A 24,361-nucleotide genomic window follows, 5' to 3' on the forward strand; every position below is an offset into this window, starting at 1 on the left:
TATCAGATATATCATTTGCAAATATCTTCTCCCATTCAGTAGGCTGTCTTTTCATTTTGTGATGATTTCCTTTGCTGTACAAAAGCTTTTTAGGTGGATTAGGGCCCATTAATTTATTTTTGCCTTTGTTTCCCTTGCCTGAGGAAAGAAATCCAAAAAAAATTGTGCTGAGACTTATGTCAAAAAATATACAGTCTATGTTTTCTTCTAGGAGTTTTATAGTTTCAGGTCTTATATTTAAGTCTTTAATTCATTTTGAATTTATTTTTGTGCATAGTGTGAGAAAATAGTCCACTTTATTCCTTTCATTTAACTTTCAGCTTTCCCAACACCATTTATTGAATACTGTCTTTTCCCCACTGTATGTTCTTGGCTCCTTAGGTGTAAATTAACTGCCCATGTAAGTGTGGGTTTATTTCTGGGCTCTCTATTCTGTTCCATTGATCTATGTGTCTGTTTTTGTGCCAGTATTATAAAGTTTTGAATACTGTAGCTTTGTAGTATAGTTTGAAATCGGGGTGTGTGATGCCTCCAGCTTTGTTGTTCTTTCTCATGATTACTTTGGCTATTTTGGGTCTTTTGTGGTTCTATGCAAATTTTAGGGTTATTTGTTCTAGTTTTGTGAAAAATGCCAAAAATGTATTTTTATAGGGGTTGCATTGAATCAGTAGATTGCTTTGGCTAGTAATATTTTAACAATATTAATTCTTTGAATCTATGAACATAGAATATCTTTCCATTTACTTGTATCTTCAATTTCTTTCATCAGTGCCTTATAGTTTTCCAAGTACAGGTCTTTTATCTCCTCAGTTAAATTTAATCCTAGGTATTTTATTCTATTTGATGCAATTGTAAATGGAATGGTTTCCTTCGTTTCTCTTTCTTTCCTTTTTTTTTTTTTTCATTTCTCTTTCTGATAGTCTGTTATTAGTGTACAGAAATGTAACAGATTCTGTATACTGATTTTGTATCCTGCAAATTTATTGAATTCATTTATTAGTTCTAATAGTTTTTTGATGAAGTCTTTAGGGTTTTCTATGTATGGTATCATATCATCTGCAAGTAGTGACGGTTTTATTTCTTTTTTTCCAATTTAGATATCTTTATCTCTTTGATTGCTGTGGCTAGGATGTCCAGTACTGTGTTGAATAAAAGTGACAAAAACGAATATCCTTGTCTTGTTCCTGATCTTTGAGGGTTTTCACCATTGAATATTATGTTAGCGGTGATTTTGTCATAGATGGTCTTTATTATGTTGAGGTATCTTCCCTCTATATGTTCTCTCTCTCTCTTCTCCTTTTGGGACCTCTATAATGCAAATGTCAGTATGCCTGATGTTGTCCCAGAGGTCCCTTAAACTGATCTCCCTTTAAAACTCTTATTTCTTTTTTGTGTTCTGATTGGGTGATTTCCAATACCTCATCTTCCAGATCACTGATCTGTTCTTCTACGTCTTTTACTCTGCTGTTGATTCCCTTAGTGTGTTCTCATTTCAGTCACTGTAATCTTCAATTCTGATTGGTTCTTTTTTTATATTTTCTGTATTTTTGTTGAAGTTCTCACTGAGTTCACCACTTCTTCTCCTGAGTCTGGTAAGCATCTTTATGAGTATTACTTTGAATTCTTTTCTGATAAATTGTTTATCTCCATTTTGTTTAGTTCTTTTTCTGGAGTTTTGTCTTATTCTTTCATTTGGAAAGTATTCCTTTGTCTCCTCACTTTGTCTAACTCTTTGTATGTGTTTCTATGTATTAGGTAGGTCAGCTCCGTATCCCAGTCTTGAAAGAGTGGCCTTATGTGGAAGGTGTCATATGGGGCTCAGTGGTACAGTCCCCCGTGGTCATCAGAGTCACTTGTTCCAGGGGTTTCCCCTCTTTGGACTGTGTGCACCCTCTTACTGTGGTTGGGCCACAATTGCTGTGTCCACATTGGTTGAGGGGGCTGGCCCCAGACCTGGCTGGCTGCATAGCTTGGTTGTGACTGCTATAGGTGTGCTGTGGGTAGAGCTAACCCCCAAGTGGGAGCTCCTTTGGAGGGGGTGCTGGTGCTAGCTGAAGTGACCTACCAGGTCAGATGGGGTAAGAGCCACTTTGGAGGGGCACTGGTGCCAGCTTGTGCCACCTGCCTGGTGGAGTCAACATGGAGTGGCTTTTGAGGGGCCTGCTGAGGTGGGTCCTCAGGGAAATGTTGGGGCAGGGTACACCGTGTTAGCTAGGCTGATTGAAAGTAACAGAAATGGTGTCCACCAGTCCTGCACCAGCTAGAGGGCAGAAGAGTTTAAATAAATAAATAAAAAGCCTCCCACAAATGCTTCTGCTACTGAAGAAAGTCCCGCCAGATCCCTGCCCCTCCAGCATACATCCTAATATTAGTCAATGAATCTCCTTCTTATGTGACTCAGGTGTTTTTCAAGCTGTTTCCTCTGCATTGGGACCTGGAGCAAGTGAGTTTGTACACAAGCAGTGTCTCAGTTTCCCACAGCCCTCTGGCTCTCCAGGCCCTAAGCACCACTGATTTTCAAAGCCAGACATTAGGGAAGCTTATCTTCCTGGTGCAAGTACCCTGGACTGGGGCGCATGATGTGGGGCTTGGACCCCTTGCTCCCCGGTAGGGACCTCCACAGTTGCGATATCCCTCCACTTATTAGTTGCCTTAGCGAGGGCATGGGTTCTGACTAGACCACATCTCTGCCCTCTTACCCATCCCCCATATGGCCTTTTCTTTATATCCTTAGTTGTAGACAGTCTGTTCTGCTAGTCTTTAGGTCATTTTCAGAGATATCTGTTCTATAAGTAGTTGTAGTTTTGGTGTGTCTGTGGGAGGAGATGAGCTCAGGATCTTCCTATTCCCCCATCTTGATCTGAACCTTAAAGGCTTTTCTCATAAGTGGTGATGTTAACAAATATGATTTTTTAAAATATTGTGTGGTGAAATGTGACAGCATTTGGAAAATCTGCTTAATTTAGTAAACATATATTTTTTAAGTCACCACTGCTTGATGTTGCAAAATCATGTGTGGGTAGAAGATCCATTCAAAGTTTAAGATAGACCTTTGAATTTTAATGAAACAGAATAAAAAATTTCATTTATGTGATTTATACCATTAACCCTTAAGAAACTTCTATTTGTTGAGTTTTTGTGCAGTATCAAGTAAGAGTCACAATTATCTGAAAAGTCTATGAAAATACATCTCCCTCTTCTAACTACTTATCTGTGAGAGGCTGGATTTCTTCATATGCTTCAACCAGAACAGTTAGATTCTTCAAGCAGCTGACTTTCATTAAGCCAGAGATTTTTAAAAATGTAAAACAAGCTGATTTTTCTCACAAATATTGTTTGTTTTGGAACATATAGTTTTCCCTCTAACAATTGTTGCTTCTGTTAACATGTCATTAAGATCTTTATTATTTTAAAATGAGTAAATACATAGCTTCAATTTCTCTTTTTTCCCCCAAATATACTGTTTGTTAATATAAAACTGATATAAACAAGATCTCTGTGGAGTTCTCAATAATTTTTAAGCATAGAAAGTGTTCCTGAGATCAAAAATTTTGGGAATTGCTGTTTTAACCCAAACAGTCTTATCATGTTGAGAGTTTTAGAACTTGTTTGTATGAAGAGGGGTGGGAGTCATAAATATTTGGGGCTTTTATAGTTGCACTAATTACATAATAGAATTAACTGCCTTTGTTCAGGATTGGCTCTGCTTTAGTACCATTTCTAATAACCAAGGCATTTCTCACCTATCATTGATGAAATAAGCTAAGCTGGGAAGGTAGATGAGAGTTAAATAAAATTTACCCTCTCTCGGTCACATTCTCTTCCATTTAATGACAATTTCTAATATTTATTTAGCAACTCAGTCTACAAAGTGCATTCACACTCATTTAATTTTCACTAACAATCTTTTGTTGTTATCCTCAATTTACAAATGAGGCAAAGAAGTTGCAATTACCTAAAAATTATATGGCCAGAAATTTGTAGGGCCACACATAATAAAGAAGGGAGCATGGCACAGAAGACAGAATGCGTTCTTCAGGATTAAGGGCTTAACTTGAATCTATGTCCATCAATCACTAGCTCCGCAGGCTTATGTCTCAATCACATTTAAGTTGCTGTGTTTTCCCTTCTGAAAAATGGGTAATATAATACCTATATTATCAAGTAGTTATGAGAATTAAATTAGATAATATACATAAAGTACTTACTCTATGGAAGATTCTCAGTAAATGGTAGCTAATATTATCTGTTATCTACTCATACTTACTACCAAAAACCAGTTCTATTTCAGGGCTCTCTTGTGAGTTCTGGAAAGGATCATTGCCATAATTTGCTGATAATTGGAATCTCGGACTCTTTATAAATATCAAAAATATGTGAATCTTATTAGTTACTCTTATGCTCAACAAGTTAAGTGGGAGAGGCAGTAGATGAGAAAGAAGACCATGATTAACTTCTTTTGTGAAATCTTTTTTGTAGGTGAGTTCCTTAAAAGGCTGGAAGAAAAGGAGGCTCTGATAAACCAACTTTCCAGGGAAAAGAGCACCTTCACTCTGCAGATTCAGGACCTGAAAGGGCAATTGGCAGAAGAGACCAAAGTAATGCATCTATTTTTTCTCACCAGGAACTTGACTGTATGTTTAAAAAAAAAAAAAAAGAAAGAAAAATAGCGCTTGCTAGGTCAGCCTGAATATCTTCTCATATAAAAGAAGAGGGGAAAGTGCCCTAGAAATTATGGGAAAAAAGACGTCTTGGATCTTGAATGTGCCAGGAAGGACTCTGGTCGCTGAAGGATCATCCTCAGTAATTCAAATTGCTTCTCTAGTTTGTCAGATTTAGAGCAAGCCAAGTATGTGTTTCCATTTTGCATTATTACTTGAACAGAAAGTCGCCAAAGTTCTTTGTGGGTCTTTGATTCTGAATTGCACAAAGAAGTGGAATTAAATAAAAGACCAGGATAAAATCCAGGTGCTGGATTAGTTCAATATTACTTTTAAATTGTTGATAAATTACAGGCATTAGTCATTATTAGTCATTTCTTCCCAGGAGAATATATAATGTTGCTCGTAGGTGACCCCAGTGAAAGCAGTTCTTAATGTTAAAGTATAGTGACTAAGATGAGAGATGGATTCTTTGAGCCCTGGTATTCAAGCCCATTCTTAGTTTATATTCAAGGCATCCTCTTACTAAGACTCCAAGGAACTTCACTTGTATATAATCTCACTGCAAAGTCATCTGCTCCAAGGGTAGAAGTCATTGACTCTTTGGTTTTTAAATCTTTAATTTTACTCCCTTCACTCTCCTTATTTTCTATATTATATGTACATTTTAAAATTACTACCATGAGTCGTGCATCAGACATCATGCTAGATGCTTCTCTCATGCCATGTAAACCTTCATATGTAAGTCATATGAAACTGGTAGAATTATATTATTTACATGAAGTTTTTTACCGAGGCTCTGAGAAGACAAATAACTCATCCAAGGTCATACAGCTAGTAGTATACCGTGAAGGAAGTTTAGCAGGTTCTGAAATGAATAGATTTATAGTTCAGAAGATCTCTCTGGCTGACTTCCCAGTAGCTTCCAACTGGCATACAAGGCCCCCTTTCTTGGCTCCAGCCTCCTTCTGTGACCCTATCTCTCACAGCTGCTTCCCTCATTTACTCCTCTCTGGTCACCCTGGCCTCCTCGCTGCCTCTTAAACCAGCTGCCATCATTCCGGACTTGGCACTTTTGTAGCTGCTATTCCCACTGTTAAAGGCCCCTCCCCAAGGCCTTTGGGGGATGATGAGAAAGAGCCACACATTCCTCATCTTGTCAATCTGTTTTATGTTCTCAGTGCTGTCAGCAATTCTATTTATTAATTTTTGTGCATGTTTGTTTTATATATCCTCTTACTCCTTTTAGCTCCTTTGGACAAAGGCTTTGTCTCCCTCTCATTTACTTCAGTTAACACTAATGCTTAGAACAGGTGCTCAATAAATATATATTAATAAGAGGGTTGCAATTTGAAGTCAAGTTTCCCAGATTCCAAAGCCTGTGTCCTTTGCAGGGTCACTATGTATTATTGCTCCTCATTCAAAGCCGAAAGGTGTCTGCCCAAGGCTGCCATTAACCAAGCCTTGTGCTTTCCGAGCTGCATCTACCTGAGAAGAAGCTGTTTCCTAATTTGCATTAAGGACCCATGAGGACTGGCAGAGATGCTGGTTCTTCACACTAGACTAGGTTATCTCTTGGGAACGATTTTGCTAGGTTAACCGGACTACTCCTTAAGTGACAGAAATAGTCATTAAACTGAGCTCTACTATGCACTAAACACAATAGCTACTACTCCGCTACAGGTGGCTAACTGAATTTAAATTGACATTAATTAAAATTAAGTAAACTTGAAATTCAGTTTTGACTGAATTTGACCTTGTTTTGGGCACATTTTGAGTGTTTAACAGCCACGTAGCTAGTGGTTACCGTACTGGACAGTACGGTACATATAGAATATTTTCATCACTATGAAAAGTTCTGTTGGATACTACTGTTTTAAAGTGATACAGTTTTTAGGGATTTACATGTGAAATCAAAGGTTTTGTTTTCATTATCAATGGAATGAAAAGGCTAGACTAAACTCAGTGTTCCTTTCTAGTCCAAATAAGATCTGACTCTTTTGTATGTTGTTAAATATAAATCTTATTGCCCAAATGATAGTGAGTGTTCTTGCTACCTTTGCATTCTGCACTATTTCTAGAACTCCAGGCCTGTCTATTGTTGAAGCCCACATAGTCAGGCTGGCATTTCCCTAAATAGAACTCTCTTCCTTGTTTTAATGGCAGCAATTAGATACTCTCTCCTTTCTCTTCTTGTCCCAAAGTCTCTCCCTGGTATTATCTTACTAGGTTCAGGTTCAGCTTGCATTTGTGGTAGGTGGTTATTAACCTTACCTAAAAAAGATGATGTCACCTCCAAGCCTTTCATCAATTGTTAATGGCAATGGTGCCTTTTTGTAACACATGTTGTGTCCCCTACAGTCACAGAGTGTCCTGGCTCAGGCCGTGAAGTCAGCCAAGCGTGACTGTGACCTTCTACGAGAGCAGTTGGAGGAAGAGCAAGAGGCCAAGGCTGAGCTGCTCCAGGCCCTGTTCAAAGGCAATGCTGAAATGGTGAAGTGGAGAACCAAGTACGAAGATGACACCATCCAGAGTGCTGAGGACTTGGAGGACGCCAAGTGAGTGGGGCAGGGCTGCCCTGACCCTGGAGTTAGTTACACAGAGGGCTCTGAGAATAGTGACTTTGTCTTCAAGGCCACAGGTATGCACTTAGCAAATCCTCACCAAGGGCGTGAACAAGCCCAAGACCAAAGCTGAAGCAGCCACCACTGGTGCAAAGCACATGCTCTAAAGGGGTTCAAAAATGAAAATTATAATACAGAGTGACAAAGACTAGAGAGAGGTCCTGGGGAAAAAGGAGGTTCTTTCTAGGGGTACAAGGGAAGTCTTCATAGATGTGACTTTGAACTATGGTTTGAAAGTAGGCTAGCATAAAAATCCTGTTTCATTTGAAACACCAAAATAATGGAGTCCATGTGTGTACACGTCTCCATACATTAAAGTCATCATGTCTCTGGTCTACAACTTGTAGACTACAAAGTGGTCTGTGAAGATGGACAGGGGCAGCTGGAAACATGTTAGGATTTGTCGTCCTGCCTATGGGACAAAGGTTTCTTTGAAAAGAAATTGCCTTCGGGCCACCTCTAAGGTTAGGATACAATTTTATAGCCAACACTACATAAAGGCTTTAGATGTTCTTCTCAGGAACTACAGAAGTTTGGAGCCCACATGAATCAAGACTTAGTACCAGGATGTAGTCCTAAAGCATTTTGCTCAGAGGCCGAAGGACTATGCGTCTTTGAGAGGAAGTGTCAAACCATCCCCTGCTTATAATCACTAAAGGTTGACACAAAAGAGTGTGTCCCTGGCTTGGTCGCTTGGCAAAAATCCAGGGCAGATCAATACATTTCTCTTTAGCGTCAACCAAAAATATTATTTTTCAGTTCTTCACCTAAATCTTTGAAAGACATTGTTGTGCATGTGCTGAACAGCCACTGTGTTCTGTCCCTGAAGGGGTACCAAGCGATCCATCTTTGTAGCCACAGTAACTTATAAAGGGCTTTGGGATGACAGACACTAAGAATACCTTTATTAAATGTGTTAAAAACTCTGGACTGCAGAAAAGTGGGGCTTTGAACTGAAATGGCTTCTCATATCCAAAATGCAGCATTTGCTTCTAAAGTAAGATTTTTTTCCTAATAATTGAAGAAGGGTGTCTACCAGTCATTCTGTCTGAAGGTTTCTTAGGGAGGGACAGAAAAGAGGGAAAGTATATAGGTTACTTATGACAACAAGGATTTGTTAGAACTAACAAATTGTGGTCCTGTAGTACACGACAACTAAAAAGAAAAGATGGGCAAATGTAATCATATCCAAAGACTTTTTTTTGCTTTAAACTTAATTGAATATTAAATAAGTAAAGTATTGTCTGTATTATGCTTTCACTCTAAATCCCCTCAGCAAGGTGGAACTACAAAAAAATCTAGGATTCTATTTAATTGGAAAATCGAGGACCCATCTGCTTAGATATCCAGGCTTGGGTTCACATGATGAGTTAGTTTAGTGGAATCAAGCTGCCCTGAGACCCCATTTACTGCTTCTGAGTTCTCCAAGGATAGGGATCTGATTTCCTTATCCCCCACATCTTCTTGCACATTCTAGGCAACTACATAGGTGCTTATGTGTGGCAAGTTGAAGAGCAAAATGGCAGTTGGTAGTAAGTGTAGAACAATGCTATCAGTCAGACGAAGGTGAAATTGTCCAGTTTGCCCTGGACTTGCCCTATCTGAGCCGTGATAACCCCAATGTCTTGGTACAGCCCCTCAGTCCCTCAGCAGTTGGTCACCCAAATTAAAATTCCTATTTTCTGGTTTCACCTGAGTATTTCTTAAGTAGCTAAAAGATATGTAATTATTGTATAAGACTCCTGTTTTAGGTGGGGTAATGTATCAGGATCTCCTCTTCTTCCCTCCAGCTTTATTGAGATATAATTGACATGTGCCACTGTGTAGGGCGTACAGTTAAGATAATTCCATATATGCATATGTGAGCAGTTGTTAGAGCCCAGGTCCTTCCTGGACACGGAGCACAGACTGGTTTTTGCAGGATTCCACCAAATTCCACCTTATGCCCACACGGCTCTGTTGGGCTAGTTTTGTGACCCATGTTAATTCCTGAGGAACTTTTTCCATTCAATAATAATTGGGAAAATAGATTGGGAGACGCTGTGGTACATACAGTACCTTTCATCTAAGAGGTGTGATGAATAAGTAAGAAAGGGACTGCCAGTGTCCCTGCAGGAGATGTGAGCAAGAGAACACACTGCATCCATTAGGAAGCGTAAGAGCACTGCACTGTAAGGCTGGTGGAGGACGCATTTTAATAAGCCACTGCATCCCGCATCCAGGATGCTGGAGGGAGGACAGACAGGGGCTAAAGCACTCCCGACAGCAGCGGGAACTGTGACGTGAGCATAACCGCATAGCTGGGATGGATGTGGGTGTATAAATTTGGAAAGAGGAGCTAAGGTGGAGAAGAAATTCAGAGAAAAGAGAATATGGGCATGTTTGGGAGTCGCGTGATGAGCGGGGGAGACAGTGAGCAGGATGGAGCCAAAGGATGTTCCTTGGAAGCAACGTAGCCGAAGAGCTCTTTAGAGACTAGATGTGACGTTTGACAGTTGTTTGCTGTTGGGTGTTCAGTACTGTCTTCCTCTTTCTCCCATTTCTTATGATAATTGCTTATTTAAGGTTCAGGGGAAGCAGATACAGGGATTCAGAGATTCTGAGTTTCAAGTCCAGGTTGGCAAAGCATGGGGAAAAGTAAAGGACATGTGGACACAGGAGCCAGAGTGTGGCGGTCAGCAGACATCTGGGATCTATAGGCACACGGAGGTCGTTTTCAGATCCACTTCATACTGTGAAGCCACCCTCAGCCCCACCCCGAGTACCCAGTGCTGTCCTTCATAAGGACACACTGGATGAGCTCTCCAAGGGTTGTGGCTTCACTCACACTTTGGGCCTCCCCATCTCAGGAAGAAGCTGGCAATTCGGTTGCAGGAGGCCGCCGAAGCCCTGGGAGTGGCCAATGCCAGAAATGCTTCCCTGGAGAGGGCCAGGCTCCGCCTGCAGCTTGAGCTTGGGGACACCCTGTCGGACCTCGGGAAGGCGCGCTCCGCGGCCGCCGTGCTGGACCAGAAGCAGCAGCACTTTGACAAGTGCCTGGACGGCTGGAGGCGTAAGCACGAGGAGTCTCAGGCAGTGCTGGACGCCTCGCAGAAGGAGGCGCGAGCCCTCAACATCCAGCTCCTCGAGCTCCAGCACGACTGCGAGGAGAGCGCTGCGAGCCAGGAGACCCTCCGGAGGGAGAACGAGAACCTGAAAGGTACGTTGTGCTGGGAGGCAAGCGGGGCGGGGCAAGGCTGCCTCCACCTGCGGAAACCTCAGCATCGTCCCGGGCCCACCCGGGTCTTAATTTTTCCATTTTTAATACTTCCTTTGGAAATTTTTTTTCCTTTTTTTTCCTTTTTTTTTTTTTTTTTTTTTAACTGCAGATACTGTTTTCATTAAAAGAATTCTAAAAATAAGACTACTTGCCTACCTTTAGCCCCATTTCCTGTCAGAAAAGGAAGCCTATTAAGAATTTCTTTATATCCATAGCCTTACCAAGATTTTCCATGTGTACATGGGTGCAGGTCTTCTTTACTCAAATTACACATTATTCTATACCTTTCATTTTTTAATTTATTAATATATTTTCTCATTTAACAAAAATGTATGTGGCCCATACTACATGCCAAACACTGTTCTATATAAAACGATTCATTGTTTAAGTCTCAGAACAGTCTTACGTGTTAGTTTCTTTATTTGTAAAATGCAGATTAGATTGAGTCACTTAAGGTTAAGAACTTGGCCAACTTCACATTTGATAAGGAACGGATCTGAGATTTGAGCCCAGCCAGCTTGCTTCTGGCATATACACACTTAACTACAGGCTCTGCCACCTCCCGCGTGCCTGTACCTGGAGCCCTACCATGCGATTGTTAGTAGCAGAGTGTTTTATGATAAGGATGACTAACACGTGTCACTAGACCTTATTCCTTTTAGATACATTTTTCGCAATTATAAATAATCCTATATTGTACATCCCTGTACATGTATTTGTGATATGTATAAATATTTCAGGAGGGTAGATTCCTAGAAATGAAATTGCTGGGTTAAAGGAATGAATTTTTAAATTTTGAGGTACTGTCCAGCAGCCCCTCAAAGAGGCTGCCAACTTATACCAGCACCAACAGTGACGTGCAGTACAACCCTGAGATGCCCTGGGAGTGAGTTCATTACTACTGGAGGCATAAATGAAACTTGCTTTCTCTGTTGACCTATATGGTCCACCATCAGGTCACTGACTGGGCCTGTGAGAGATGCTGGAACAGTTGGAAAATGTTCGTGGCTTCCGAACCACCCAGAGGCCTTGTTAAAACTCAGCTGGCTGGGCCCCACCCTCAGAATTTCTGATCCAGTAAATCTAGGAGAGAGTCTGAGAATTTTTATTTCTAACAAGTCCCCAGGGGAGGCTGGTGCTGTTGGTGTGGGGACCATACTTGTTCTGGGGTGGGGCTTGGGCAGAAGTCTTTTTCAAAAGCTCTCCAAGTGATTCTAAGGTATGGTCAGGGTAGAGAACCACTGCCTTGCGTTTTCTCTTGGGAGCCCCTCTTATGGAGAGGCTTTATCAGAGAAGGATTTATAATATTATTCACATGAGAATTGCCATCTAATGGGTTTGTTTTTGTAACTTTAAAAAATTCTCGTCACATCCTATTATAGCCAGGGATCTCAGAGGCAGAGGAGAGGTCAAGCTCTAGAACTCCATCACCTGCCTCTGGACTGTGGGTAATAAATTCCCAGAGCGCACGGCCCTGCTCCACACCTCTTAGGTTCCAGCGGTTTCCTTCACGAACAGGCAGAACTGACAATAACAGTGTCAGGTGGTGGAGGTTTTGTCACTTCTGCCTTGCTCTGTCAGAGGCTGTGTTCATGAGGGGGTTCATGCGTTTGCTGCTGGCAGACAGTGCCCCAGATTATGCTGTAAGTTCCCATCCTGGTATTGAGCAGCAGCTGACACAGTGGTCACCACTGGTGTTGATAGCTAAGCTCTTCCACTGGAATAGTGATTCCAGGTCCGTGTCCTAGAGCCCCACCAGACAATATCTGATGTGGCTCTAACAAGCAGGACCACCATGTACAGTTGCACAGGTTGTTCAATGCACAATAGTCTAAGAAGCACCATCCTCACCAGCTGTTGTAGGCAACTTTCTGGCACATGCCAGAAGAATATATTGTAGAGGGATTCCTTTTTCTAATTCAAACAGAGATCCCACATGTACCAGCGGTGGCCTTGCCATCAAGTTCCAAGGATGGCATGACCAGGGTCCCTGTGGGCCTCTGGGGACAGTATGTTGTGCCTGATATCGTGGATCTGAGACTGGTTCCCTTCAGTAACTTGGTTTTTCTTCCTTCCAGAAGAGATTTCTAATCTGAAAAATCAGGTGAGAGAAGGAAAGAAGAACTTAAGTGAAATGGAAAAGGTCAAGAAACAGCTTGAACAAGAAAAGACTGAAGTCCAGATGGCAGTGGAAGAGGCTGAGGTATTACTTCCAGGGAGCAAGAAGGCTTTTATCTTTGTGACAGTGCAGAAGATCTGTATTCTAGTAACAACAACAACGACACAATGACACTTATTGAAGGGTTAACTGCATGCAAGGCACTATGCCAAGTGCTTTGTATGCACTCTTTTATGTTATCATCCTAGCAAACTATTGTCCTCATTGTACAAATGAGGAAATCGAGGATCAGAGAACAGGATAAACAATTGTAGGTGCAGATCTCTTGATTGCAGAAAAAACAGGAACCACATCTACCTTGTTCCCTAACTTACCCCCAGTGTCTAGACCCTCACTCGTCTAAATGTGGCCTGTGGACCAGTTGCATGGGCATCACCAGGAAGCTTGTAAGAAATTCAGACTCTCAGCTCTCTCCCCAGCTCTGTTGAATCAAAATCTGCATTTTAACAAGATCCCTGGGTGGTTCGTATTTACCCTAACATTTGAGAACTACTGGACTAGAATATTGCCTGGTATATAGGTTGACTAAATATTTGTTGAATGTTGAATGACTAAATATCCTCGTACCTGCCCCTCTCTTTAAATAAAATCAGCCAAAATACATTTTTTTTCTCAAAAAAACTTTAGGTAGTTTTAAAAATGAATTCAAAGCAATGTTCTTAAACATTTGTTGCTGAAAGCTCATCTTTGTGTAGGTAGTTTGATGGGATGTTTTTAGTGTTATGGATTATAAGTTCAGGAAAAATCTCTGACTTTATCCCTAGGTGTGTGCTAGTGACGAGAGGACCCCTGAGAAAACCCTTTTGCCACAGAGGGTGAACTCAGAAGGAAGTTATCCTGTCATGGTCATTTAGTAGTTAACAAGGCCTACAAAGCCTCTTTTCTCACAGCTGAATTTCGTTTTCTTGATCCACCCTTTGACTAAGCACACAGTCACATTGAAAATGCATCCCTCGCCCACTCACCCTCCAATAGAGACAATAATTTTTAAAAGGCACAGCAGTCAGTTTTAGGCACTTTGAAAGGTGTGATAATGAAAACATTAGACCCCAAAGGATGGCTCTGTGTCAAGCAGTGTCTGATCAGTTTATCTCACCAGCACATTTCTGTAAGAAATCTACCAGACAGAGGATGTGTCAAGTGGACGGTTCTTGACACAGCTCATGCCTTTTTATGCAAATTGTTTTCTGAGCTCTTCTACATTTTATATAGAATCCTTTCAGTTGGTGGTGTGGTGTCCCTCAGCAAGGCTGGTCCTCATAAAGTGGGTGAACATTGTTTCATTCACTTGTTCGCTTTGGTTCTCTGGCCACCCTGGCTAGGGACTTTCGAAAGCCAGCACCTTAACCCAAAGAACTTTTATGGTAGAAATTTCAAGCAACATAAAAAGCCAATGAGAACTGTGATTGGGCAGGGGCAACTTTAGTCCTATGTAACGTATAGATATCTTTGTGTGTTAAAGTGACTGGTGCACTGAAGGTGAGGTGGTTAAGGCCACAGCGCTCATACCATTTAGAAGCACTAGATGGCGCTATACTCTATTCGCATTTTCTCAAGTTTTGTCTTCAGCAGCGTCCATAAATACTTCATCAACTTGGACATGTATTTGTAAAATTGGGTTATTTCCTTTTCCTGGATGAGACTTTATGAGAAACGTTATCAGATTATTTTTGAAGTCACAAAACTCAAATTATCCCAGGTCACCTTCAAAGATTCACTTTCTCAGTGCATTCACAAGAGCTGGAGGTGACAGTTTCCTCCTGAAGGAAGGGCACCATTCCTTGCAGGAAATTGCTATCCAAGGATTTGTTTTTTTATTTATTTTCTTTTATATTGAAGTTAGTATCGAGAGAACCGCAGCAAGGCTGTAAGCCATATTAAATTCCCAACATCTTATTTTTATTTTGAAATTGCTACTCAGTTTTACTTTTTACTTTTGATGGTACATGCTAAGCAGTCCTCAGAAGAGGCTATAAAAATTACTTCTGCCCTCAGGACTGTCTACCAATGGTTAACTGACCAATAGATTGTGGTCACCCCTTGTGCCCTTTATAAACATCCTCTTCAGTATTCTCCAAGTGTTCTATTTGTTTGTTTCTCCTATATGAATTTTATCTGTGGAACAGGCTTTAAAGATTTAATCAAACCTACACTTTTAAACTTGAATTACCTTTATAACATCCCTGGCAGTAATCACCTTGCCTATATTTAAGTACTCAAAGGGGCAGGAGATGTCCCTGCCTGTCAAAGCAATCCATTTGAACTAATAGTAATAATTATGGTGATAATGGCTCACACCAAGCGTTATGTGTCAGGTGCATCCTAAATTCCTTTATTTGAGCACTGTCCTGTTTCTTGCTCTCAAATGCTTTCAACTTTTCCTCTATCCCTCTGTGATGTCCAGAATTAAATAAAAGTTTCCAGGTAGGAGTTATCACCTTCCTTGTTCTAGCTTTGGTACTTTATTGATTCATCCCAAAGATAGAAATATTAGAAAAAGTCAAGAGTAATAAATTTAAAAATTGAAATATAGTCACAGACAAAATTGAAAAAATGCTTGAGATTCTAGTTCTTGAATTACAGCTGAAAGCCCTCCGAATGTCAAAGCTATAAGTGACATGACAAATAAAAGTAATCACTTGTCTCTCATCCTGTTCCAATCTTCAGGGACCTGATTTGAACTTAGATTATTCCTAGCAATTCTAAGGAGAGCTCCATTAGTGACATACCTTTAGAGAAAAAATACTTTTGTCCAAAAGTGGGCTTAATTTAGTGCTTTTTATTCATGTATTTCAGGGAGCTCTGGAACGTAATGAAAGCAAGATTCTGCGTTTGCAGCTTGAACTCTCAGAAACTAAAGCGGAACTTGAAAGAAAGCTTTCCCAGAAAGATGAAGAAATAGAAAAATTTAGGTATTTATGATTATTTTGATGAGCAGCAGTTACATATTTCAGAATCCTTAACTGAACAGAACTCACTGTGTTTGGCTACTTTTATGACCCTTGTTAGAATATTATCAAAGAAATAGACTGTCTAACCCAACACTAGAATCTTCCTAGTAAGCTCAGTGCTGTTAATATAAAGGAATACCTCTACATGATTAGTGTCAGTTTTTATGATTTTCTTATATTCAAGCAGCTTCTACTTGCATACAAGACTCAAGATAACACACCAAAAAAGTGTTAAGTATGTGGACAAGGACTGCGTATACTGTCTGGGTGTCCCTACACAACAAGACTCTTTCTTGAGCATTCAACACACTGACTGAGAATGCTGAACAGTGGAGGAAAAGAAGTAAAAAATGTGATGCTGGGCATTAAAATCAATGTCAGATCAGAGTGAAGTTTCCACATCCCCCCACCTGTACCTGTAGCCATTTGTTTGGAGAGGGGCTGAAGCCAAGAGCTAAGCTGCTTATGATTCCCTGTTGAAGCAGCCAAGTCTTAATAGTCAGGAAACTGAATGAAAGAGGAATCCTGGGTTGCAGCATCTTTTCTTAGCTTCATCATAGCAAGCTGGTGGTTTTAGACATTTTACTTCTTCACTTCTCAGTGAAGTAAGGGGATGAAAGCAGCCCCATCCGTGTCACAGAAGGTGGTAAGGAAGATCAGTAAGCTGATGTCCGCAAAGCACTTCACACTCTATAGATCAAAGGCACAATTATAAACACATGGAATTAACTATGATTGTATTATCCATCTGATCCGTTCCCTTAAGTCAATGCCATATGTCAGCAAGGAAAAGCATTTTTGAGTCTAAGGTTCACCTGGCAACTTGCTTTCAATGTGTTTGTTAAACAATTAAAAAGTTACCATGTTCAATTGAACTGGCCTCTTACCCACAGCCCATCTTCAGACAAAACTCCCATGGGGGTCATTTTTTTAATGAGGATGTCAAGCCAAATTTGGTCCTCTCTGAGCTTTGAGTTATCTTTGCTCTCACTCACCAGCACTTTCTTCTATAGGACTGACTGTGGGGATGAATTCTGGTCTACTTAAGAGGCTCTGTGTCCATATCTAAAAGAATTTTTTTGATGAAGGGCAAAAACATTGGGCCTTGATATTTGCCCTACTTCCTTCCACGAGGAACAAAAACGAATGTCTCCTTGTGCAGTTTAAAAAAAAAAAAGAAAACCTCATTTCAGGTAACATCAAACCTGTGCCTATTAATAAACCCAGCTAAGAAAAAAATGAATCCTCAGAGAGTCTGCATCTTGTCAGGTACATCTGAATGTCGTAGAGCTGTTCACCAATTATAATAATTTTAGTGCAAAGGAAGCTGGAGATCCAAACAGCTAGGGCTGGGAGAAGAAAGAACTGAAGACGAGGCAGGAGCTGCAAAGGGACTGAAAAAAGAAGGGCGGGCTGGAGGGAGGAGTGAGCTATTCGTGAGTTTTAGTTAATGATTCATAATAACTGTAATAGGTACATCCGGAAAGGAAGGATGAGAATAGCTTAACAAAATGTCACAAGTACAGTGCAGACCCTCTCGGTGTGAGTGCCCTGTGCCAGTGGAGATTGGATCAGAAAGCCTCAGTCTAATCTGAGGGTTTAATCTGACTTCAGGTCTAGGAGAGGAAGGGATCTTAAGGATTCGCCGGGGGAAATACTAGCAAAGCAGACGATTTTGAGCAAACAAGTGTAAGCCAGGTAAAATCTAGAACTCATGGGAAATATTGCCTGAGGGAAAGATGAGGTTCAAGGTCCTATTTCACGTAGAAAGCTCCATAGAAACTGAAGGAAGCCTGTGAAACAAGACCGGGATGCTGAAGGGACCAGGAAAGCAGGAGAGAGACTCAGAGGCAAAGGCAAAAACTTGGTAGAGCTGCAAACTGGGTAACTCATTCACTCATTTTTTGCCACCCAGCCCACTACTCTTCCAGGCAGTGGGGACTGATCCTGCATGAGCCGGGCTGGAAGCCTGTTTGTGGTGAAAGAATGAGCAGCTGGTATGCAAGTTGTATGTTTCACTTGCTCAACAGATATTTGAGCACTTCCTGTTGGCGAGACACTGTGCCTGCTATTCTAGATGGGGTTTCCCGAACTTTTATGGATTGATAGGGCTTTTTTGTTTCCCTACAAATGTTATAATTAGCAGAGCTAGAGGTAGGGAGGTGACAATGCAGTCACTGATGGAGGAGAGGAGCTTTGATGGCCAGCTTTGATCCTTGCCGTCCTCCACGCAGGAGAGGAAGAGTGACATCTGCGGCCAGCTTGAAGGCCAGCTGACAGCCATGACTGCCATCTAAGTCAGGTCCTGCTGCAAGGCCCCAGACTGGGTTGAAAACAACTTGGTCAGGTGCATCCTGAAGCTTCTGGGGCCACTGACTATATACATCCCCCTCCCAACTCAGGGTATTCATGAAATGCTAAATGTGTAGGGGTCTTTTCAGTGGACCCTGGCTTACATTCTGCTCTCCCTGGACACACCCAGGAAGGTGCTGTGGAAGGAGCTTTAGGGAATGAGGCACCGAAATCCCTTACTCTATTGAAATGTGCTTGTTTGCTTTGGTTTGATCATCTATGGAAGAGTTAGATGTATGGGGTCAGTTAGTAAATACTTCTGGCTTTGTGGGCCAGAGTCTGTGTTGTAGCTACTCAACTCTGCAATTGTAGCTTCAAAGCAGCCATAGACGGTAAGAAAGTAAATGGGCATGGCTGGGCCCGTAGCCCATAGTTTGCCAACCTCCGGCCTGTGGCTTAAGGTACCTGGTAACATTCTGTCATCTTTTCCTTCTATGTGATTCACTCCTCTGACCTCAGTAATAGCGAACTTTGCCACATGGCCTCAATTTACATGTACTATTCAACTTAATTTCTTTTATTGTCTGAGTCTCTGCCAGATGAATATGTTTAAATCTCTTCTCATTTCTAAGTAAAATATTTTAGTGCAGCTTGAGAAGTAGGATCTAAAACTCAGACATGGCATTTAGTTAGCAAAATATCTTGTTAATCCTTTTAAAGCTGAATCATGTGCATTAGAATTAAGGAAGATCTTTCATGTCCCTGATATAGATGTGCAACGTTGCAAGAGAAAAATATTACCAATTGAATTGACTGTCAATTTAAAATCCTTAGCTTTTTCAAGTTTTAAGTTTTTATTCTGATTTTGTTTTGTTTGCATTTGGTTTCTTTCCTCAAATTGTCTTCCACATTTCAGGAAAGAAAGGAAGGAACTTCTTACTATATTGCCCTGGTTTTGACTGCTTCATTTTTCTTAAAAAACGTACTCAAGGAGCTTTCATTTTAAAGATTTCTTGACTCTGCTTGGAATGTACTGATTGTTTAGTGGCCATTTTCTAGGCCTGTAATATATAGAAGCCTCTTAAAACAAGCACTTTCTACTTGTCTGTAGGCACTCATGAAGTTTCACAAATAACTGTGGAAAAAGTACAATTGGAAACATTCATTTTGTGTGCTTAAGTAGAACGTATCTCTGTACAGAGGATTTTGACACCAGCCTAGAGACACCTTAGTGTTCCTGCATAAGGAGAGTCAGCTGTGGCAAAAATGAGTTTCCTCATGTGAGATAGAGCAGTGATGTTGAGTGTGTGTCCCTGTAGTAGTTACGGGGTGGGGCTGCCATAGCAAAATAGACCGTGTGGCTTAAACAACAGAAATTTCTTTTCTCACATTTCTAAAGCCTGGAGGTTCAAGATCAAGTTGTTGGCAAGTTTGGGCCCAAAACCTGTCTCCTTGGCTTGCAGGTGGCCACCTTGCTGGCTCCTCACAATTTCTTTTCTCTGTGCACAGCCATCCCTGTGTTTCATTGTGTGTCCTCATGTCCTCTTCTTACAAGGACATCAGTCAAATTGGATTAGGGCCCAGTCCAAGGGCCTCATTTAACTTTAAGCACCTCTTTAAAGGCCTTGTCTCCAAATATACTCCCATTCTGAGGTCCTGGGGGTTAGGGCTTCAGCAGATGAATTTAGTTGGGGGGAAGAGAGGAGGAACACAATTCAGCCATAACAGTCTCTGACAACTCTACATGCTGGCAACCCTATAGGATTCTGATCTGGGAGAAGAACAAAAGCCCAGAACCTAAGGATAGGCAGCAGAGGCTGGCCACAGCATGTGGGGGCCAGGCCATGGGGTTGGCAAAGGAGAGGTGCTGACTCTGGGCTCTGGAACCAGAAAGAGTTCTTTCCTGTACCATAACTACTCCTGAAATCTACCCCCATCAAAATGAGGTGAAGGGTGGTATGAAAAGTGGCACCTCCACTGTCACCCCGCTGGAAACTCTGACCACACTCTTGCTCCTCTGTAGGGTGTGTGACGTCCTGATTGGCCTCAGAGCTCAGAACACAGGCTCAAAGACAACTCAGTGTGGAACCTCATTCTGACTCAGAATGAACATGTCTGCTGTTTGTGCTGACGGGCTCTATGAGATGTCTTATCTGCCCAGTCCTAGGCGCTGTTTCATGAGCTTAACAGGGCCTGTGTTAGCTATAACAGTTACACTGTCCTAACGCACAACCACCAAATCTTGATGGCTTAAAACTATCAAAGCTTTTTTTGTTTTGTGTCAGAGTCCAATGTGGGGTAAAATGGAGAGTGGGCCACTCTTCCAAGTCATTCAAGAACCCAGGTTCCTTCCATCTTTTGATGTCAGATCGTCCGTGTGTGGCCACCAAGTTTGCCTTGATGGGGAAGAGAGGGCGCAGGATCACACAAGTAAAACGTTGAATTGTGAGGCTTGGAAGCACGTCTGCCCATATCCATTGGTCAGAATTCAGGCATACAGTCCCAGACGCACTGTAAGAGGGCTGGGAAATGATTACCATGGGCTCCCCACATGTTTGCACTGTCTTCCTGAACACGCATCTATTGTGTAAGCTTCTGTCACTTTGCAAAAATGGTTTCAGCATGGAGCTTTTGTTGTTATAAAGGCATATTGAGGTAATTCAATATCCCACAGCAGTTGGTTTTCTCCACCTATCCTTGTTGCACTCCCAAACTCCTGGAGAAAGATAACCAGGCTATCCTAGGGGAATTCTATTCCATGGACTTCTAGGGAAGCTGTTAGAGTAGGATTGCTGGTGGTCAGGACTTGTTCCAACCTGGGTGACTATTTCTTGCCATGTTGAGACATGTTTCACCATTGAAGGTGTTTAAATATTATGCCTGTCTGAAAGAGCATCCTTCCTTCACCCTTAGCCATTCTAGGGAACCAGACGTTTGCCCTAGACCATCCTTGAGGGGATCTTAGATAAGGTGAAGGTTGCCCCACAGGAACCTCAAAAAGATTCTGGTGCTTTTCTTGATTCTTCCGGGAAGTTGGCCTGGGAATCTTAGTCTATCATGATGGACAAATGCTCACTGACCTAACCCTTTAACCTCCATGGTCTCCAAATGAAGACCCTTTAGACTCATTTTGTTAATTACACAGAATTTTTCTTGAATTTTTTTTTTCCTGATTCCTAAACAGTTGTGTGTACACAGCAGGTAACCTTTCTTAATTTGGGTGCATGATGTTCCCCCTGAATGTTATTCTAAAATTAGGAGGAAGCAGCAGTGTGCTATTGACTCCCTGCAGTCGAGTCTGGATTCTGAAGCCCGGAGCAGAATTGAGGCCACCCGGCTGAAGAGGAACATGGAAGGGGACCTCACTGAGATGGAACTCCAGCTCAGCTGTGCCAACCGGCAGGTGTCAGAGGCAACCAAATCCCTGGGCCAGCTTCAGATCCAGACCAAGGTATTTTCAATTGTAATGTGGGGGTGAGGCAGGGATGCCTCTGCTTATGGGAGCAAACCAAGCAACCGGTTGTGTTGAGTGATACACGTGAGGACAACAAAGGTAACTCTTCAGGAGCGCACGAATGTGCTTCCTTTTAATTGGCAGTGCTTCGTTGAGTGTGCATGCACAAGTCCAGGGCCCGCTGAACACCCAGGGGTCCATGTCCCAGGCCTGTGTATTCTCTCGCAGGACCTTCGGGCACAGCTGGAGGACAGCACCTGCCTGAACGGTGAGCTGAAGGAGCAGATGGTGGTGGTGGAGCAGCGCAGTGTTCTTCTCCAGGCTGAGCTGGAGGAGCTGCGGTCCTTACAGGAGCAGACAGAGCGCAGCCGCAGGCTAGCGGAGGAGGAGCTCCTGGAAGCCACAGAAAAAGTCAATCTTTTCCACGCCCAGGTGGGGCCCATAGACATCCCATTAGCCATGTCAGCTGGTTGGAGGCAGCAGTTTCCACATGGTCAGCCTTGGACCGTGCACGTGGAGCCTTGGGAGTGGCCGGTGAGGCAGGGAGAAACTTTGGCAGCAGGGTGGCGGACGCGCCCTTCGTTCATCCCCTAATGCATTGGCTCCCTGGGCTGCCGCAACCAAGTCCACAAACCGAGGGGCTTGAAACAACAGAAATGTAATCTGTCACAGTTGTAAAGGCACTGGCAGGGTTGTGCTCCCTCTGAGTCTTGTAGGGGACTCCTTCCTTGCCTTTCCTCAGCTTCTAGTGGTTTGTTGGCAATCTTTGGTGTTCCTTAGCTTAGAGATGCGTCATTCCAATTCTCTGCCTACCCATTGCATTTTCTCTGTCTTAACATCATCTTCCCTCTGTATCTGTCATTGTCCAAATCTCCAAATTTTTATGAGGACATCAGTCACATTAGATTAGGACCCACTCTAATGACCTCATTTTAACTTGATTACCTCTCTAAAGACCCTATTTCCAAGCAAGGTCACATTCTAAAGATTGGGGGTTAGGACTTCAAGATATGTTTTTGGGGGGAGGGGCACAATTGGAGCCAGAACACTAAGCCCTGCCAGAAGAATGAACTGTCAGGACACTCATAGCTAGGATGCTGGGGAGAGAGAGAGAGGAACATTCGCTAGTGTTCCAGAATCACTGGCCTGCCTCTCCTGTTCCCTCTGAGCCATGTGTTCCCCCAGCATCCCAGGATTCAAAAAAAAAATAAATGCTCCTGCCTCAGAGCCAGGAGATTTCAAACAATTCTGAGTGGCTGCTGACAAATATGATGAGCTGTCAGGACTCTGGCTTCTCATGGAAGGTTATGTAAGCGACACAAAGCAAGAATTCTTCGAATTGTTGCCATTCTTGTGGAATCAGGAGAAACCATAGTGGCTAGGACAAATGCATATAGTAAATGGGTCATTCCAAAAATATTTTTAGGGCACCCACCATAACCTGGACAGGTATGCATGGTATAGACAGATATAAAATATCTCCATCGTCCTAAAAATGTGAAGATCTAGGTAAACACGCTGCAGTGCACTGCTGGCAGTGCAGTGATAAGGCAAGCACACCCCTACAGAAAGCCCTCCCTGACAAGCCCAGACTTAGGCAGATGCACAGTATGCTTAATCTGAGTCATGAAGGACATGTAAGAAGTCAGCCAAGTAGAGAGAAAAGTCAAGGGCAGAGGCATGGGGAGAAGAGGGAATTTAGGACGTTAAGGAAAATTGGTAAGGAAAATTGATATACTTACTGTAGCATACGGTGTGGGCTAGGAGAGATCAGCAGAATTGATGCTAAGGGAGAGGCAGGTAGAGCCAGGTCACCAGGGATCTTGAGTTTTGAGACTGATGGAGTTTGAATTCTATCCTGCAGCTAATGGGGGTCTGCTGAAGAATTGTGAGTAACTGGGAGTGAAGTTATTAGATTTGCATTTTAGGAAGTTTACTCTGGTGATTGTTGTGAAGGATGGATTAATGCAACTAGGGGTATAGATGTGCCATGCTCTGAGGTATTTAGAAACATCTGTGGGATTGTTTTGGTTGCCATGGTGACTGGGAAGTGCCACTGGCATTTAGTGGGCAAGGTCCAAAGATACTAATGCTCCTGCAAGATACAGAGTAATTCAACATCACAAAGAATTGCCCCTCCCAGAATGCCAACAGTGACCCCGCTGAGGAACGCTGGATAGAAGGAAGTATAAAACAAAGATGGACCAGCTGGAAGGCATTGCATTTAGCCTGTGCCTACCGTTTGGCTTTGTGTCTATGTGCATGATGCGATCCTTTTAGGATACCACGTGATACAAAGCAAATAGGCTCTAGGTTATGCGTCATTCCCAGCAGACTAACTTACTTCAATATTTTCTTTCTCTCTCAAGAAAGCTTAGCTAAATGCAGTGAATGGGCATCTTACAGAGTAGAATATTGAATCTTTAAAAAGTAAATCATCCACTATCTGTAGTACTTAATAGCCATTGGTAACAAATCATTTGCCACGCGTGTTGTAACTGATGATGCACCAGTGGGTCCCAATACGATGAAAAACCACTAGCCTAAGAGAGAGATGAGGACATCAACCAGAGCAAAAGCAGACATAGAGAGGAGGAGAAAGATTTGAAAAAAAAGAAAGAAAACTAGGTAATAGAGACCTGATCTCCAGAGCGGAATTTATGAAACTTTATGTGTATAAGAGAAACCAACATAAAAATGCACATTCTCAAGCCTCACCCCAGAGCCACTGAATCAGAGTCTCTGCACTAGGAGGACCAAGTGAATTTTCAGGTGATGTTGCCAGTCCAGAAGGTACCCTTTGAGCAGCTCTGTTCTAGGTGATATATTGCTCACAGGGACCCTCTCCCCACTTTAGCCATGTGGGGACCCCTTGAAATTACTGGAACACTGTCCATCTTCTGACTGACATACAATGAGCATTTTATAAACCCTTGTGCAT

The 24,361-nt window shown here is 42.2% G+C and overlaps 1 protein-coding gene across 1 annotated transcript in view; it reads left to right on the top strand.

Annotated features, from left to right (window-relative positions):
- The window catches only part of MYH15 (myosin heavy chain 15), a 132,979-nt gene that overhangs the window by 90,734 nt on the left and 17,884 nt on the right, over positions 1-24,361 (top strand). The window contains exons 29-35 of the mRNA XM_057696649.1: positions 4,480-4,598; positions 7,023-7,219; positions 10,135-10,484; positions 12,623-12,747; positions 15,520-15,635; positions 21,225-21,417; positions 21,649-21,852. Of these exons, the coding sequence (XP_057552632.1) occupies positions 4,480-4,598; positions 7,023-7,219; positions 10,135-10,484; positions 12,623-12,747; positions 15,520-15,635; positions 21,225-21,417; positions 21,649-21,852 (1,304 nt within the window). The remainder of the gene's footprint in view (positions 1-4,479; positions 4,599-7,022; positions 7,220-10,134; positions 10,485-12,622; positions 12,748-15,519; positions 15,636-21,224; positions 21,418-21,648; positions 21,853-24,361) is intronic.

This window comes from Hippopotamus amphibius, chromosome 10, assembly GCF_030028045.1.
Source record: "Hippopotamus amphibius kiboko isolate mHipAmp2 chromosome 10, mHipAmp2.hap2, whole genome shotgun sequence".
NCBI classification, from domain to species: domain Eukaryota; kingdom Metazoa; phylum Chordata; class Mammalia; order Artiodactyla; family Hippopotamidae; genus Hippopotamus; species Hippopotamus amphibius.